We start from the raw sequence: 13,530 nt of genomic DNA, 5'->3' as shown, positions 1-13,530 counted from the left end.
GTTTCATTTTGGAAGGGGGGCCACGTCATCAAGATGTCAGAAGGCGGCCATCTTGGCGTTCAAAGATGGCCACCATGTAATATCTATAAGTGCCACTATCTCAGCTTCTAAGCCACTTAGAAGGTCAATCTTGGTGTCAAAATATACATTATCTAGGTCAAGGAATGCAATAAGGTCATTGAGAATATCAGTAGACGTTTATTTGTGCCAATATTGAATAAATACGGTCATTCTAGCAACATATTTACATCATCTTCAACTCTGTTAGCAGTCAGACACATTGAAAAAAGTGTGTGTGTGCGTGCAGTGAAAAGGGGAGGGGTCGGTGAATGTGGAAATTGTAATTGTAAATTGTAATTTGCGTCACAGCGAAATGTTGCGCAATAACAGTATGTCATACAAAAGCAATATTTGTACAGTAAATATGGCAGTTGCATGGATGCAATGTAGTGCAGATGGATTTCTGTGGCATGCATCCTTTTTTGTGCATAGAGATGTGTGCTAACGGAGTGATTTGGTAGGAGAAGTCGGACGGATAAACGGGCATATTGCTTTGCACCCCCTATAGTAGTAGGATGAGCATCAAAACTATATTTTAAATACTTTTCATTAGCACATGCATGCCTTTTACATTCCATAGGGCTGGACCACACATGGACCCCATTTGGTTGTTTTCTGCATCTTCCTCTGTGACCTGCCACCTTCATGTCATCTCTCACAGCATCCTTAAACCTCGTCTTTGGCCATCCTCTTACCTGGCAGCTACATCTTCAGCATCCTTCTCCCAATGTACCCTCATCCCTCCTTTTCACATGTCTAAACCATCTCAACCTCGATCACCTCTCTTGCTTTATCCCCAAACCTTCTAACCTGGGCTGATCCTCTAATTTAGTCATATCTAATAATGTCCTTCCTTTTCACTCCTAATGAGAACCATAGCACCCTTAATTTTGCCACATCCAGCGGTGCCTCCTTTTCATCAGTGCCACCAGCATGGTCTCACTACCATGTTATACATCTTCCCTCTCACTGGTAGCCTTTTGTCACAAATAACTTCTGAAAACATATGTCCCATTTTCTCAATACACTGGCTTCGCTTGCTAGAACATTTCTATCTCTATACTCACCTTAACCTGTTACACTACTGTCTAGCCAATTGGTACAAATCAATTTCTCCCTCCCTCACCATCTCTCTTTGCCTTACCTCTATACTTACTGTACCCTCTGAAACTCATGGCATTGCCCATTGACATATATATTAATTAATAATCTCTTTTAGAAGGGAGATCTGGGCTACAACAAGATGGCAACATCCTACTATAATGCACACAGTCTGTGTGTGTGTCTGTACATCTGTAATCCACGTAACTCGAGAACCGTTTGCCCCACCGACTTCAAATTCGACACACACGTTCCACACACCCACAGGGAGTGCAGTGCCCGGTGTCGAGTCGGTCGGACCCACGGTTGTCCAGAACCGCCCTTTTTCATTTGGCGGCCATCTTTGAACGCCAAGATGGCCGCCTTCTGACATCTTGATGACGTGGCCCCCCTTCCAAAATGAAACATATGGTTATGGAGAGCATGTGGAAAAATGTTGGCGCTTTTGTCCGCCGCGTCCACATCATTTCGCTAAGCTACCGGACTATTAGTTTGGGCTAATTGGCCAAATTGGGCTAAATTTGGCCATAGCAACTTGCCCAAATGTGCTGACATCAGCACAGTTGGGCAAGTTGCTATCGCCAAATTTAGCCCAATGAGTGTTTTTATGCAAAACTTTGTATGCTTGGAATGGATTCAGCATCATGAAAACCCCCTAGTTTGATATGTCACATGCTACTTAAAGCATAAGGAAATTTAGAAAATATTGCCTTATAATAGGATGTCAATGGTGGCATTTTGAAAAATGGCTGCCATGGGTGCCATGTTGAAAATTCAGGATGCCTCCACATCCAATTATGTTTGGGATGCCTTTGGCTATATGTGTACCAGATTTCATGCTTTTATCACAAACTGAATGATTCCTTTATATATTGGAGCTAAGCAGCTGGACTATACAAACCCATTGTATATAACATTTTAACCCTGTTAGATTAATCAACACCTGTCCTTTTTTCTGGTGACTCATGCAGTGGTTCTTTTTATGGAAGTTGCATTTATACAACGCAGTTTCGGGAGAAGAGACCTCCTTCCGCTCGACCTTAACCACTCCCCCCTCCTTATCAATCACTCATCCTTCCTTATCAAACTCACCTGCCTTCCATTATCTCCTGGCCAATCCTGCCACAATCACCACAGTATAAATACACCTGTGCGCCGTCAACTACCTGTTCTCACTGCATACGTGGTCGAGAACAATCACAGTTTTCGTCAAACGTTTTCGTCTACCGATTACCGATACCGAAGTCTTCAGCCATCCTCGCCGTGATCGATCAAGCACGTAAGCGTCACTCTTGACAGCCCGTCACTCAGACTCACTCACTCAATCCGTGTTTTGATAAAGCTCCTCAGTCACTTGGTTGTTTGTAAACAAACATACTACATTGTTCGTGTTCCCTCGAACACCCGAAGCGCTGCTTAACACTTAGCGCACCATTGCCGACGATTAAAGTCAATTGAAGCCTAATTTTGATACTGACGCTTAACGCCATTGCCGACGGCCTTCGGCAATTGAGCTTTTATAGCGCGTTCGATTGCTTGAGCCAAAATGCTACTCACGTTAGCCGGTTAGCTAGCTGTGTTAAAATAGCTGATAGCTATTGAAAAATAGCTGATCTACAATCTCATAGCGTGGCACTTTTTGAAAAAAAACGTGAAAATGTAGTGCAAATCTTTGGATATATTCTTTCAGAGCAAACGTTTTTAACTCAAATCTTTGCTTCTGGGGGGTGCCTGGAACAACATATTTTCAGATGGTGGTCGGCGGCCAATATTACATATAATCTTGGGGGTCCTTGACATGAAAATGTTTGAGAATGACTGACATAGAAACAGGGTTTTTTCAGAAAACTGTCTTATTTTGTAGAATCGTTCCCGTGGGTTAAGTAAAGACCTAGCCCGTCTCCGGACCCCCCGGGTTGAGCTCCTTTGGACCCCTAACCCGTAGGGTCCGGTATCATCGACTTCAAGCGACACGGGATGCAATCCTGCGACAGAGCGCCGGAACTGGCTATCTGCGCGTTCCTGCCTCTGTCGCAGGTAGCCAGCCACGGTGATGGAGGCGGTACAATAGGATGTCAATAAGGAAGTCAAGGAAGGAAGGAAGAGAGCTGCCAAAACGGTCTAACAAACATTAAAAATACTTAACGGCTTCTCCGCCGTTCGCGCGGGGGGGGGGGGGGGGGTCAGAGGGTTCGTTGTCTCCTATAGCTATTATATGCTTCTTTTGGAATATGTCAGCGTCATATCCACAGCGCAGAGATCCGTCGGAGAAGGGTAAGTCAGATTGCATCCCATGTCGCTTGAAGTCGATGATAAGGAACCCTACGTAAAGTCATCAAAATGTCAGAAACTTTAACGTAGGGTTCCGAAAGGAGCTAGTAAAGACCTTACATAGTATTGAAAAGAACATTGTACCGTGTCAGGAATCTGTGGACGGAAGCCCTGGGTATGGACCGGTGTGATGGCCTTAGGGCTAGCTAGCTGTGTTGCAGAACATTGAGCAGAAGGCTGGAGAGACATGAAATGTAACATTAGTTTGTAGTCTGTCAAATAGAAAATGTACAGCCAAATGCAGATAGACTAACACTTATCTGACATTTTACAAAGTCACAAGTAAAGACTACATAGTATTGAAAACATTTTACCGTGTCAGGAATCTGTGGACGGAAGCCCTGGGTATGGACCGGTGTGATGGCCTTAGGGCTAGCTAGCTGTGCTGCAGACCATTGAGGAGAAGGCTGGAGAGACATGTGTAACCCAGGCTTGAATCAGCAGCCTGTATTTAAAATAATTAATGGGATGAATAAATAAGTTCATTTTCAGTTGATTTAAAAGTGTTAGAAACAATCTAAAATGCTTTGAAATAACACGCATTTAAGTTATACAATTCTATCTAAAATGTTGCTCTGCAAGTCTGTTTAAAATGTAAAACAAGCTATATACATGAAAGGGAAAAAGTTGCAAACATACAAACCAGGGTGTCTAGCCTATTTCAGCACAAGGTTAAAATGACCTGGCTCTGTGACTGCCACCCTAGTTGGCCAATCAGTGAGCCTGTAAGAGTTTATGTCCAGCCTACCAGTGATGCTACTTCCTGTCAGTACTTCCTTTTCATGTTCAATGCAACACATGGTGTTATGGTACTATGCTGTAATGAACAAACACAGAGAGAGAATCCTTTGCCATCTGCTTGGTAAGATTACAGAATAATCTTCCAAACCAACATTCCACATTCTAAATATTGTTGGACAGCTCCTGATCTGTATATTGTGTCATTTTAACTTTGTAGAGCAGTATTTGACCGAATGTTGCCAATCACCGACCAGCCAGGTGATTGCAGTCTGAGCCAGATCATTCATTGATCAGCGGTGAGTGAGACAATGTGGATGGTTATCTTAGATGGAGTTTAGCCACAAGGTGCCAACGATTCATTTTGTGTACATGTTCTGTTTTGAAACAATCTGGTTTTATTTTGTTGTTACTGAAGGAATATATCATTTCTGTACATGAGTATTTTGTGTTCTAGTAATTGAAGGTACATTTTTAGTGCATGTCTCACCTGTTGCTAGCCAGGGAGAGATATTAAGCACGTTTGAGCCATACATACCTTTGCACAACCTCATTTCATTTATGATGATTAAGGAAGCATTTCATGTATTTTTATTTTTGTGAAGAAAGGAAACAGTTCATTGAATAATTGAAGCTGTAAAAGAAAACAAGCGCTTTGAACATTTTTTATGTTTTCAATGTATTTGAAATACATGATTACAAGGAATGAGAACATGATTCAGTTAATTAAGTTAATGCAAGTTAAAAAGTGTTATGGGAATATAAAAACATGGTTTACACAGTGTGTGAATAACGCATGCCATTGGATCTTGTCTGATCTACTAGGTCAGGTTTTTATAGATTGGGTGATTCAGATTCCCCTCCTCATCCCCTGGAGTGTCACGTGGAACGGTGGAGAAGAGGACAGCGCATCCCTTCCCATTCCAAAACCTTCCCAACTCCAAACCCAACGATCCAACATCAACGATTCCCCAGATAAGAATCCCAGTGCATGCTGGGTGGCGAGCTACAGATCCGAGTCTGGATGCTGATGGTGTCTTCCCCTCCCTCACTGATCGTGTGGTAGGACCAATCAAAACACTGTCTGATACAGATTAAAGGGCCCCAACGAACAAACTAAACAAAAACTTTGGGAACACTAGGGTTTCATATTTTGCCGGCTTTTCTTTTTGTTTATTATTTTCCATGATACTGCAGTTGTTGTAATATTTCCTATGTCCTTAATTGGCAATAATAATAAGTGGCCACATAACAAATTCAATTCATTGTTGTCTGTCATTATTGATGTGCATTGCACTGGCTCTTAAAAACGTACAGTGCTTCTGATGCTAGTCCAGGTATTGACAAACACGCTGTTGATCACTCCTACCTGTTCTCTATTACTAATTGGTAATTAGGGTTACACATGAAATGTAACATTAGTTTGTAGTCTGTCAAATAGAAAAAAATGTACAGCCAAATGTAGATAGACTAACACTTATGACATTTTACAAAGTCACAAGTAAAGACATTATAGTATTGAAAACATTTTACCGCAAGCCCTGGGTATGGACCGGTGTGATGGCCTTGGGTGCAGGTCTTTTGTCCGACACCCAAATAGCCGACGGGACAATGGTCCGACACTGTCGGACTTGTCCCGTCGGCTATAAGGGTGTCGGACAAAAGTCCGCCCCCCGATGGCCTTAGGGCTAGCTAGCTGTGCTGCAGACCATTGAGCAGAAGGCTGGAGAGACATGAAATGTAACATTAGTTTGTAGTCTGTCAAATAGAAAATGTACAGCCAAATGTAGATAGACTAACACTTATCTGACATTTTACAAAGTCACAAGTAAGGCATGACATCTATTGAAAACAACATTGTACCGTGTCAGCTATCGCCGGTGGACGGAAGCCCTGGGTATGGGCCGGTGTGATGGCCTTAGGGCTATAGCTAGCTGTGCTGCAGACCATTGAGCAGAAGGCTGGAGAGACATGAAATGTAACATTAGTTTCTGTCAAATAGAAAATGTACAGCCAGTAGACAGACTAACCAACACTCATCTGACATTTTACAAATCACAAGTAAAGTCCTCCATTGAAAAACAACATTTTACCGTGTCAGGAATCGGTGGACGGAAGCCCCGAGTACCGACCGGTGTGATGGCCTTAGGGCTAGGCTGTGCTCCGGAACATTGAGAAGGCTGGAGAGACATACCATTATGCAATTCATTGTGAGTTTGTAGATAGACAAAAGCAATGTGAAATGTAACAAAACGTCACAGCAATAACCTTGGAAGGAACAGGGTGCGATGGAGGACGGTTATAAAAGAGGCTCTGGGCAACAATGACTGGATTCCTTTTTGGCCAACTTCTTCTTCTAAAAATTACAGCCCCCAAATAGATTGCTTTCCTATTCAAAAGTAATGTTTTCACTGTACTGGATGTGGCCATCTTGAATTTTGGGGCCAAAACGAGGTCTTATGATTAAAATTCTGTCAGATTTGGAATCCTCATGCTTGACTTGTATGGAAGAGGATAATTAGCAAGAGAGGCCAACTTTGCTTTACTTCCTGTATCTGCGTGAGGTGGGCGGTAACATTATTAGGAGACAGGAAGAATGTTGGAGTCTATTCATTTCCAATGGGAGAGTGAACGTGAACACAGCTTCTGAACCATTCCTTAACTCCATGGTCACTGAACTAAATACTGGACCAAATCATCACAAGGCACACAATATTTACAAGATATTCATAGTAAAATGGCTTCTTTTAGCGAGACAAATCAGGAGAAAATATATATATATATATATATCACGGACAACACATAGGGGGCTCTGACCCCATATTTAAGATGATAATATGTGAATATTATAATGTGAAATTAATGGACATATTTAAAACTATTAGAAATTATCCTTATGTGCCCAAATTAGAGCTGGCATACTTGGTCTGCATATTGAGACAGGCAGATATGTAGGCACGGTTGAGGAGGATAGATTATGTGTAGTCTGTCTGATCTAAAGGAAAATGAAAAGCATTTAGTTTTTTATTGTCCATTCTACAACTCTATTAGGGAGAGACTTTTTAATGAATCGTGAATTTATATGGTTGGAGGTCTTCGAGAAACTAAAACGACTATTTCAAAAGTACACCTTGTCAGTTGTTTTCAATGTACTTTGTTAAATGACTTGTCAGTGTTGTTGTCTTCTATCGGGTTTCATGGCGGTTGGCAAACCTAAATGGTGCATTACCGCCACCTACTAGACTGAGTGTGGAAACAGTGTTGTTGTCAGGGGGGAGGGTGGGGGTCGGGGAGAAGCAAACCACGCCTACTATATTTAGGAGACCTGTAGGCTTTGTGTACCATTTCGCCTCTAGTGGCTCAAATGAAGTTGGCCCATCTTCATACATAAACCATCTTTGATTCTAGTGTAGCCCCTAGAGCAGGGGTGCCCATTACGTCGATCGCGGTCGACCAGTCGATCACAAGCGCTGCGCAGGTAGACCGCTTGGCCTTGCCATGAAAAAAGAAAAACAATCCTCGCCTCGGGCAGGCGGCGGCGTGCCGGTGGCTTTGAAGGAGAACGTCGGGTCTGTTCTGTTGTTAAACAAACAAATTAAAAGGATATCTATCCATCATTGTTCGTATAGCAAGATGCGCGCGGCAAAGAAGCCTAAAACATATCACTTCCATGGAGAGTGGGAAGATGATTATTAATGCTGGGCCGTTATCGGCGTTAACGCGAGACTAGACTCCTCCGCGGGGACCCCCATTATCCGCGGACCCCCACACAGACTACCGCGGAGCCGCGGACCCCCGTGGAGGTCGGCACGGACCCCCGCGGAGGTCGACGCGGACCCCCACGGAGGTCGGCGCGGACCCCCGCGGAGGTCGGCGCAGACCTCCGCGGAGGTACGCGATAGTCTGCGTGGGGGTCCGCGATAGTCTGCGTGGGGGTCCGCGCCTCCACGGTAGTCTCTGTGTGGTCTGTGCGGTAGCATCATGATGCCATCATCCATGCATCACAACAACAACATAACAATATATATATTATACTCTATGATCACAACCAAAACAAACTAGGACTAGCTTTGACGGTTGCCACATTTCGTGACTGAGAGAGAAACAAGCAACCAGGTCTATGAAAATGTTAACAGGCCAGATCAAGTCAGAAAATCCGAAAAAGTCAGAAATTAAGTCTCTTATTTGCAATGCGGGGAAACTGAAAAGATAAATAAATAGAATTGATTTTGAAACCTAGATTTTGAAAGTCCTAATGCCTTAATGTTGTTTATTTATTCGCCATATAGGTACATATTTTGAGTATTTTAAGCAAAGGGATAATTATCTTTTGGTTGGTAGATCACCTTGAGCTGGCAATTTTAAAAGTAGACCTCAAGTCAAAAAAGTGTGGGCACCCCTGCCCTAGAGGGAGGCAGAGGTTAATTGGCAAGGGTATTTAAAGCCTTTCTGAGCAGGCAGGTAGCAGGTCTGAAAGCTGTGGGGCCTCACAACACTGCAGGGAGCGTGTTGTTCAGAAGGGGGATGTTTGACTGCTGGCATGTCTCTCGGTAAGCCTATCTATGCTCGTTTTGTATATGTATCCTCGTTGTTATGGGCTTTGAGGATCTAAAGTGAGAGTGTTTTTTTATATTGTCAGGTCTACTTGTTGCTGTATGCTGTAGACAGATTAAAGGTTTCCTGCCCAAGAGTTGTTTGTGGTGTGGCCACCAATTGTAATGTGTAGGCAGTTAACTTGGAGAAATGTGAGTACTACTATGTGTATATATATATATATATATATTATATGATCATGTAAAGCTGAACCCATAAATAAGTTGTTTAATATTTTCTGTCATGCAAGATGTTGTGTCACCTGGTCTCTAACCTGCATGGTTTATGTCACTGTTTAACAGCTACAGGTGGAGACAGGGGGGCTTGTTATTTCCCTGTGTGACCATTGAGAGACGTTTGATGTGTTTGACTTAAGAGCTGTAATTTGGTAAGGGGATCCTTTTATTGGTTTGAATATTTGACAGTTTCTGGTTATATATATTCTATGTATTAATTGGTGACATTTGTGTATGGATATATTGGGCCTAGATGATATGGTGATCTGCATGTAGTATTGAATTGTTTTTATCTGTGCATATCACTTAAACTTTATTTGTCATTGCCTTTAGGTCCATGTTGAACAAGCGGCCCCTATAAAGGACCGCTGTTCCTTTTCCTTCCATTTTAACTTTGATTTGTTCTTTTTTTGAATAACCAGTCTCCCCATTTTCATTGTGATTCACAGTGATTCCTCAAACACTGTTTTAACAACTTTTTATGCAAATGTCTTTTGTAATCTGCTTTTTATAAATAAAATAATTGTTAATCCTGTACCACAATCTTGGGTCCTGTCTCAACTAATTAGTAGCGGGGTCATCTAGATCATTTTGGCTATGGCGCCGGACGCCATTTTGAATTTGGCCCTCTAGCAAAAAATGCTGGGATTTTTTGCGAGGGACCTGGGGGTTAAATATTTTATAAAGGGTCCATAGAGGTCAAATCAATCATCAAAGCATCCTTGCCAGAGGATGGTCACAGAACCTTAGTCTGTGACTCAACTATATGTGCATATACACATTCATAAACACTGTAGAAAGCAAATTTGATGCATTTAGACAAAGTATTTTTGCATGAAATGATTTTGAGTGTTTATGGTATAATTAATTTAGTATTTCCCTCCCTATCTGAAATTATCTTGTAGGCCTATATAGATTTATTTGATTGCATAGTAGTCGATCTCTATAGGTTAGAAAGAACAACATGTCTCAGAGACGGTGACTGCTTAATTAAGTTAAAGATGGAGTGCCACATTTTTTGTATTTTTCCAGTTTTTCATGTGTATGAGGTGACAGTACTTCATTAGACACCCTGGAGTCGGTTTTATGGGCAATGGTGTATTTACTTTGTATTTAGGGGTTCTTCCTGGAGGCTGAACCCTTGACAGTCAAACGGGCCAATGAAATAAACAGTAATATAGTGACATCACATTATCGGCCACTCCCCTAACCCCTCCCCCTTTATCATACAACTACAGCTGTGGGTGTGGCTTCAGTTCAGGTGGATCAATAATGAATTGCATTTTTATAGCGCTTTTCCAAGTGCTCAAAGCGCTTTACAATGGTTCATTCATTCATACATTGGGAGGTGAAGCGGCGAACAGTCAACGCCAGCGTCCTCACTTCCCACATTCACACACCAATGGTGGCAAGCTCACACCGACCGACTCATTGGAGGCAATGTAGGGTTCAGTGTCTTGCCCAAGGACACTTCGACATGTGGACAGGAGGAGCCGGGATTCGAACCGCCGACCCAGGGATCACCACCCACCAGGCAAACCAGGCATACTTAATGAACTGGTGGGCGTGTCCACATAAAAGCATGATTTTACACTTTTTGGAAAATGTTCTTCCTCATATTATAATAATACCTGATGATCTTGTTTTAGGGTGGAAAAAAATCGTGGCACTCCATCTTTAATTTAGGACCTTAAAGCAGTTAAAGGTGTAGTGAAATAAAAAATACGTTTTTCACACTTTTAGACCATAAATCCGTGGTCATCATATGGGCATACCTAACTGTTGAGTTTCACAGCTGTCTTAGCGTGTGTACCAGAAATATAGAAGTGAAGAATAATAGACGGAGGAATAACACTCTGTAAATAAATAATACACCAGGAGGCATCAGCGTAGTGTTGCTGGATCTCAGTACGTCACTCGTCACTGAGCAGGTTTATTCACCTCAGTTATATACACTGCAGATAAGCACTTCCGGTCTGGGGTTTGTACTTCATAATAAGAGTCCATCAATGATGAAATATATATACAATTCAGATCATAAATCTCAACACTAACAATGGATGCCAAATAAATTGGCAAATTCTCATTTTTGTGTGTTTTTATATCAAGTCCATAAAAATATATTTTGTATTACTTCCTGAAAACAAATGTGCTGCGTGATGACGTGTCGAGGCCCACATCGATAAAAGCCAATAGAAATGAAGCTCACCCGTTTAATTCCCCTTATAGAGACACACGGGGACTACAAATTCCACGCCCCCAAATGAGACAGCGTCCCCACTTCTGGTCCGTTTCAACGGTGTACTGCAGCTGTCAATGCAATCCCTATGAGAGGCATCATAAAATACCCTTATTTCACTGGTTCATTACTGAGGCTGTAGCGATTTATTTTGTGTTCGAATAATGTGTCCCATATGTTTTATTTGTCCTTTTTAATGTCATATACCTGCCATCTCAATATACAACCCACAATGTACTATAATATACTCCATAAGATTGTAAAGACTGCTAGCATCGGAGATATTGAAGTTTCCCTGACGTATGATATATACGTCACGCATTAATCCTTATAAATACTGCTCGATGCGGCATTCCCCAGCGACGGATCGAGCGACCACGACGAGCGTGACAGAGTCCAGCGTCTTCATAATGCCTGAAGTGTGCTGCGTTCCTCTTTGTAAAAACAACAAAGAAAAAAACCCAGAGTTGGATGTTTCATCAACTTCCAGCTGATCATGAAAAGAGACATAAATGGCTGCAGGCGATCCGCAGGGAGACTGATAAGGGAAGACCCTGGAGTCCAACCTCACAATTCTTTTACGTGTGTCAGAAGCACTTCATCACTGGTAAGTAACGGGCTATCTAAATACGTTTAATGCCAAACTTTGATAACCTGTTGGCATGTTCATGAATTTATTTTAGTTGATTTTTAATTATTTCTTATTCATGCCTCATTCACTGCATTTTTTGCTATTATGTTTTATTCTTTTGCATATGCAAAGGGGTAATTAATATGTTTCCATTTTTCTTAACCCATTATTATGCAAGTTACATCTGTTTTTCATCTGCTTTTTCCATTTACTTTTGTAGAACAGAAAAGTCTAAACCCTGCCCACCCCGACTATGTTCCATCCATATTTCCTTCCCGTCCTCCCAGAACCACACCCGAATTACAGATTAGGCGTTTCGAAAATTCCCTAAAAAGAAACCACCAGCAGATTGAAAAGGGGACAGAGCCGAACATCAGTGAAATCTACCGGTGGGCTGCGGCGCAACGACGCACACAAACCACCCGAAATACAGCCAACAACATGAGCTTCACGGTTGAGGAGAGGGGGAACCCCAACACCTTGAGCTACCGCCTGTTCTTCAAAAATGATGAAGGAAAGTACATCTCACCATTCCATGACATACCAATGTATGCTGACGAAGGCCAGAACATCTTTAACGTGGTCATTGAGGTACCAAGATGGACTAATGCAAAGATGGAGATCGCTACAAAAGACCCGCTCAACCCAATTAAGCAAGATGTGAAGAAGGGTAAACTGCGTTTTGTTGCCAATGTATTTCCACATAAAGGGTACATATGGAACTATGGAGCAATACCACAGACTTGGGAAGACCCAGGACACAAAGATGGAGACACTGGCTGCTGTGGTGACAACGACCCAATCGACGTTTGTGAGATTGGTAGTAAGGTGTGTTCCCGTGGTGAGGTAGTCAAGGTGAAGGTACTTGGAGTTTTGGCCATGATTGATGAGGGTGAGACTGATTGGAAAGTCATTGCAATCAACGTAGAAGACCCTGAAGCCAGCAGCTTCAACAATATTAGTGATGTACAAAGACTGAAACCTGGCTACCTGGACGCCACAGTCGACTGGTTCAGGAGGTACAAAGTTCCAGATGGGAAACCAGAGAACCAGTTTGCCTTCAATGGAGAATTCAAAGACAAGGACTTCGCTATTGAGACAATCAAGAGCACTAACAACTTCTGGAAAGCCCTCATCTCCCAAAAGACCAATGACGGAGGACTGAACTGCAAAAACACATGCGTTTCATCTGGTGAAAGTCCTTTTTGCTGCTCAGCGGAGGAGGCCAAAGCTGTTGTTGATGAGACCTGTCCGTGTGGAACAGAAGACCCTATCCCTTCATCAGTGGACCAATGGTTCTACTACGAGAGGAAGTAGCCCACGAGCTGCCTCAGGTGGACCAGAAGAATTGCGTGTCTCATCTGACGAAGACGTACTTGAAGATGAAGCAAGATGAAGGCTAGGCGGCTGCCTCCGCCTAGCCCAGAGAGTGGCCGAACTGATGGAAAGAATCTCCACCCTTCGCCAGATTAAAAGTGATGAGCTATTCCTCGAATCCCTCCTGTGTCCTGATGCCGTCCCCCCAGCCCTGGACATAGACTCATCTGATCCCGAGGTACGCGTAGGCACTGCCGCGTCCTCCGAAGCAGCAGGTGACCTGG

At 42.7% G+C, this 13,530-nt stretch overlaps 1 protein-coding gene and 1 long non-coding RNA gene across 2 annotated transcripts; both read left to right on the top strand.

Moving 5' to 3' along the window:
• Positions 1-4,276: 4,276 nt before the first annotated feature.
• On the top strand, positions 4,277-5,491 carry LOC306925425. The gene is made up of 3 exons (XR_013790251.1): positions 4,277-4,354; positions 4,451-4,529; positions 5,056-5,491. It is a non-coding gene; the product is annotated as an uncharacterized lncRNA (long non-coding RNA).
• A 6,809-nt stretch (positions 5,492-12,300) lies between these two features.
• LOC306925216 (inorganic pyrophosphatase-like) lies at positions 12,301-13,313 on the top strand. The gene has a single exon (XM_079503913.1). The coding sequence runs from the start codon at positions 12,371-12,373 to the stop codon at positions 13,244-13,246; it is 876 nt and encodes a 291-aa protein (XP_079360039.1). The 5' UTR covers positions 12,301-12,370; the 3' UTR covers positions 13,247-13,313.
• Positions 13,314-13,530: the final 217 nt, after the last annotated feature.

Source organism: Electrona antarctica (genome assembly GCF_951216825.1).
Source record: "Electrona antarctica genome assembly, chromosome: 6".
In the NCBI taxonomy this organism is placed as follows: Eukaryota; Metazoa; Chordata; class Actinopteri; order Myctophiformes; family Myctophidae; genus Electrona; species Electrona antarctica.
Note: the sequence above shows the minus strand (reverse complement) of the source record. Positions and strands in the feature narration are given on the sequence as shown.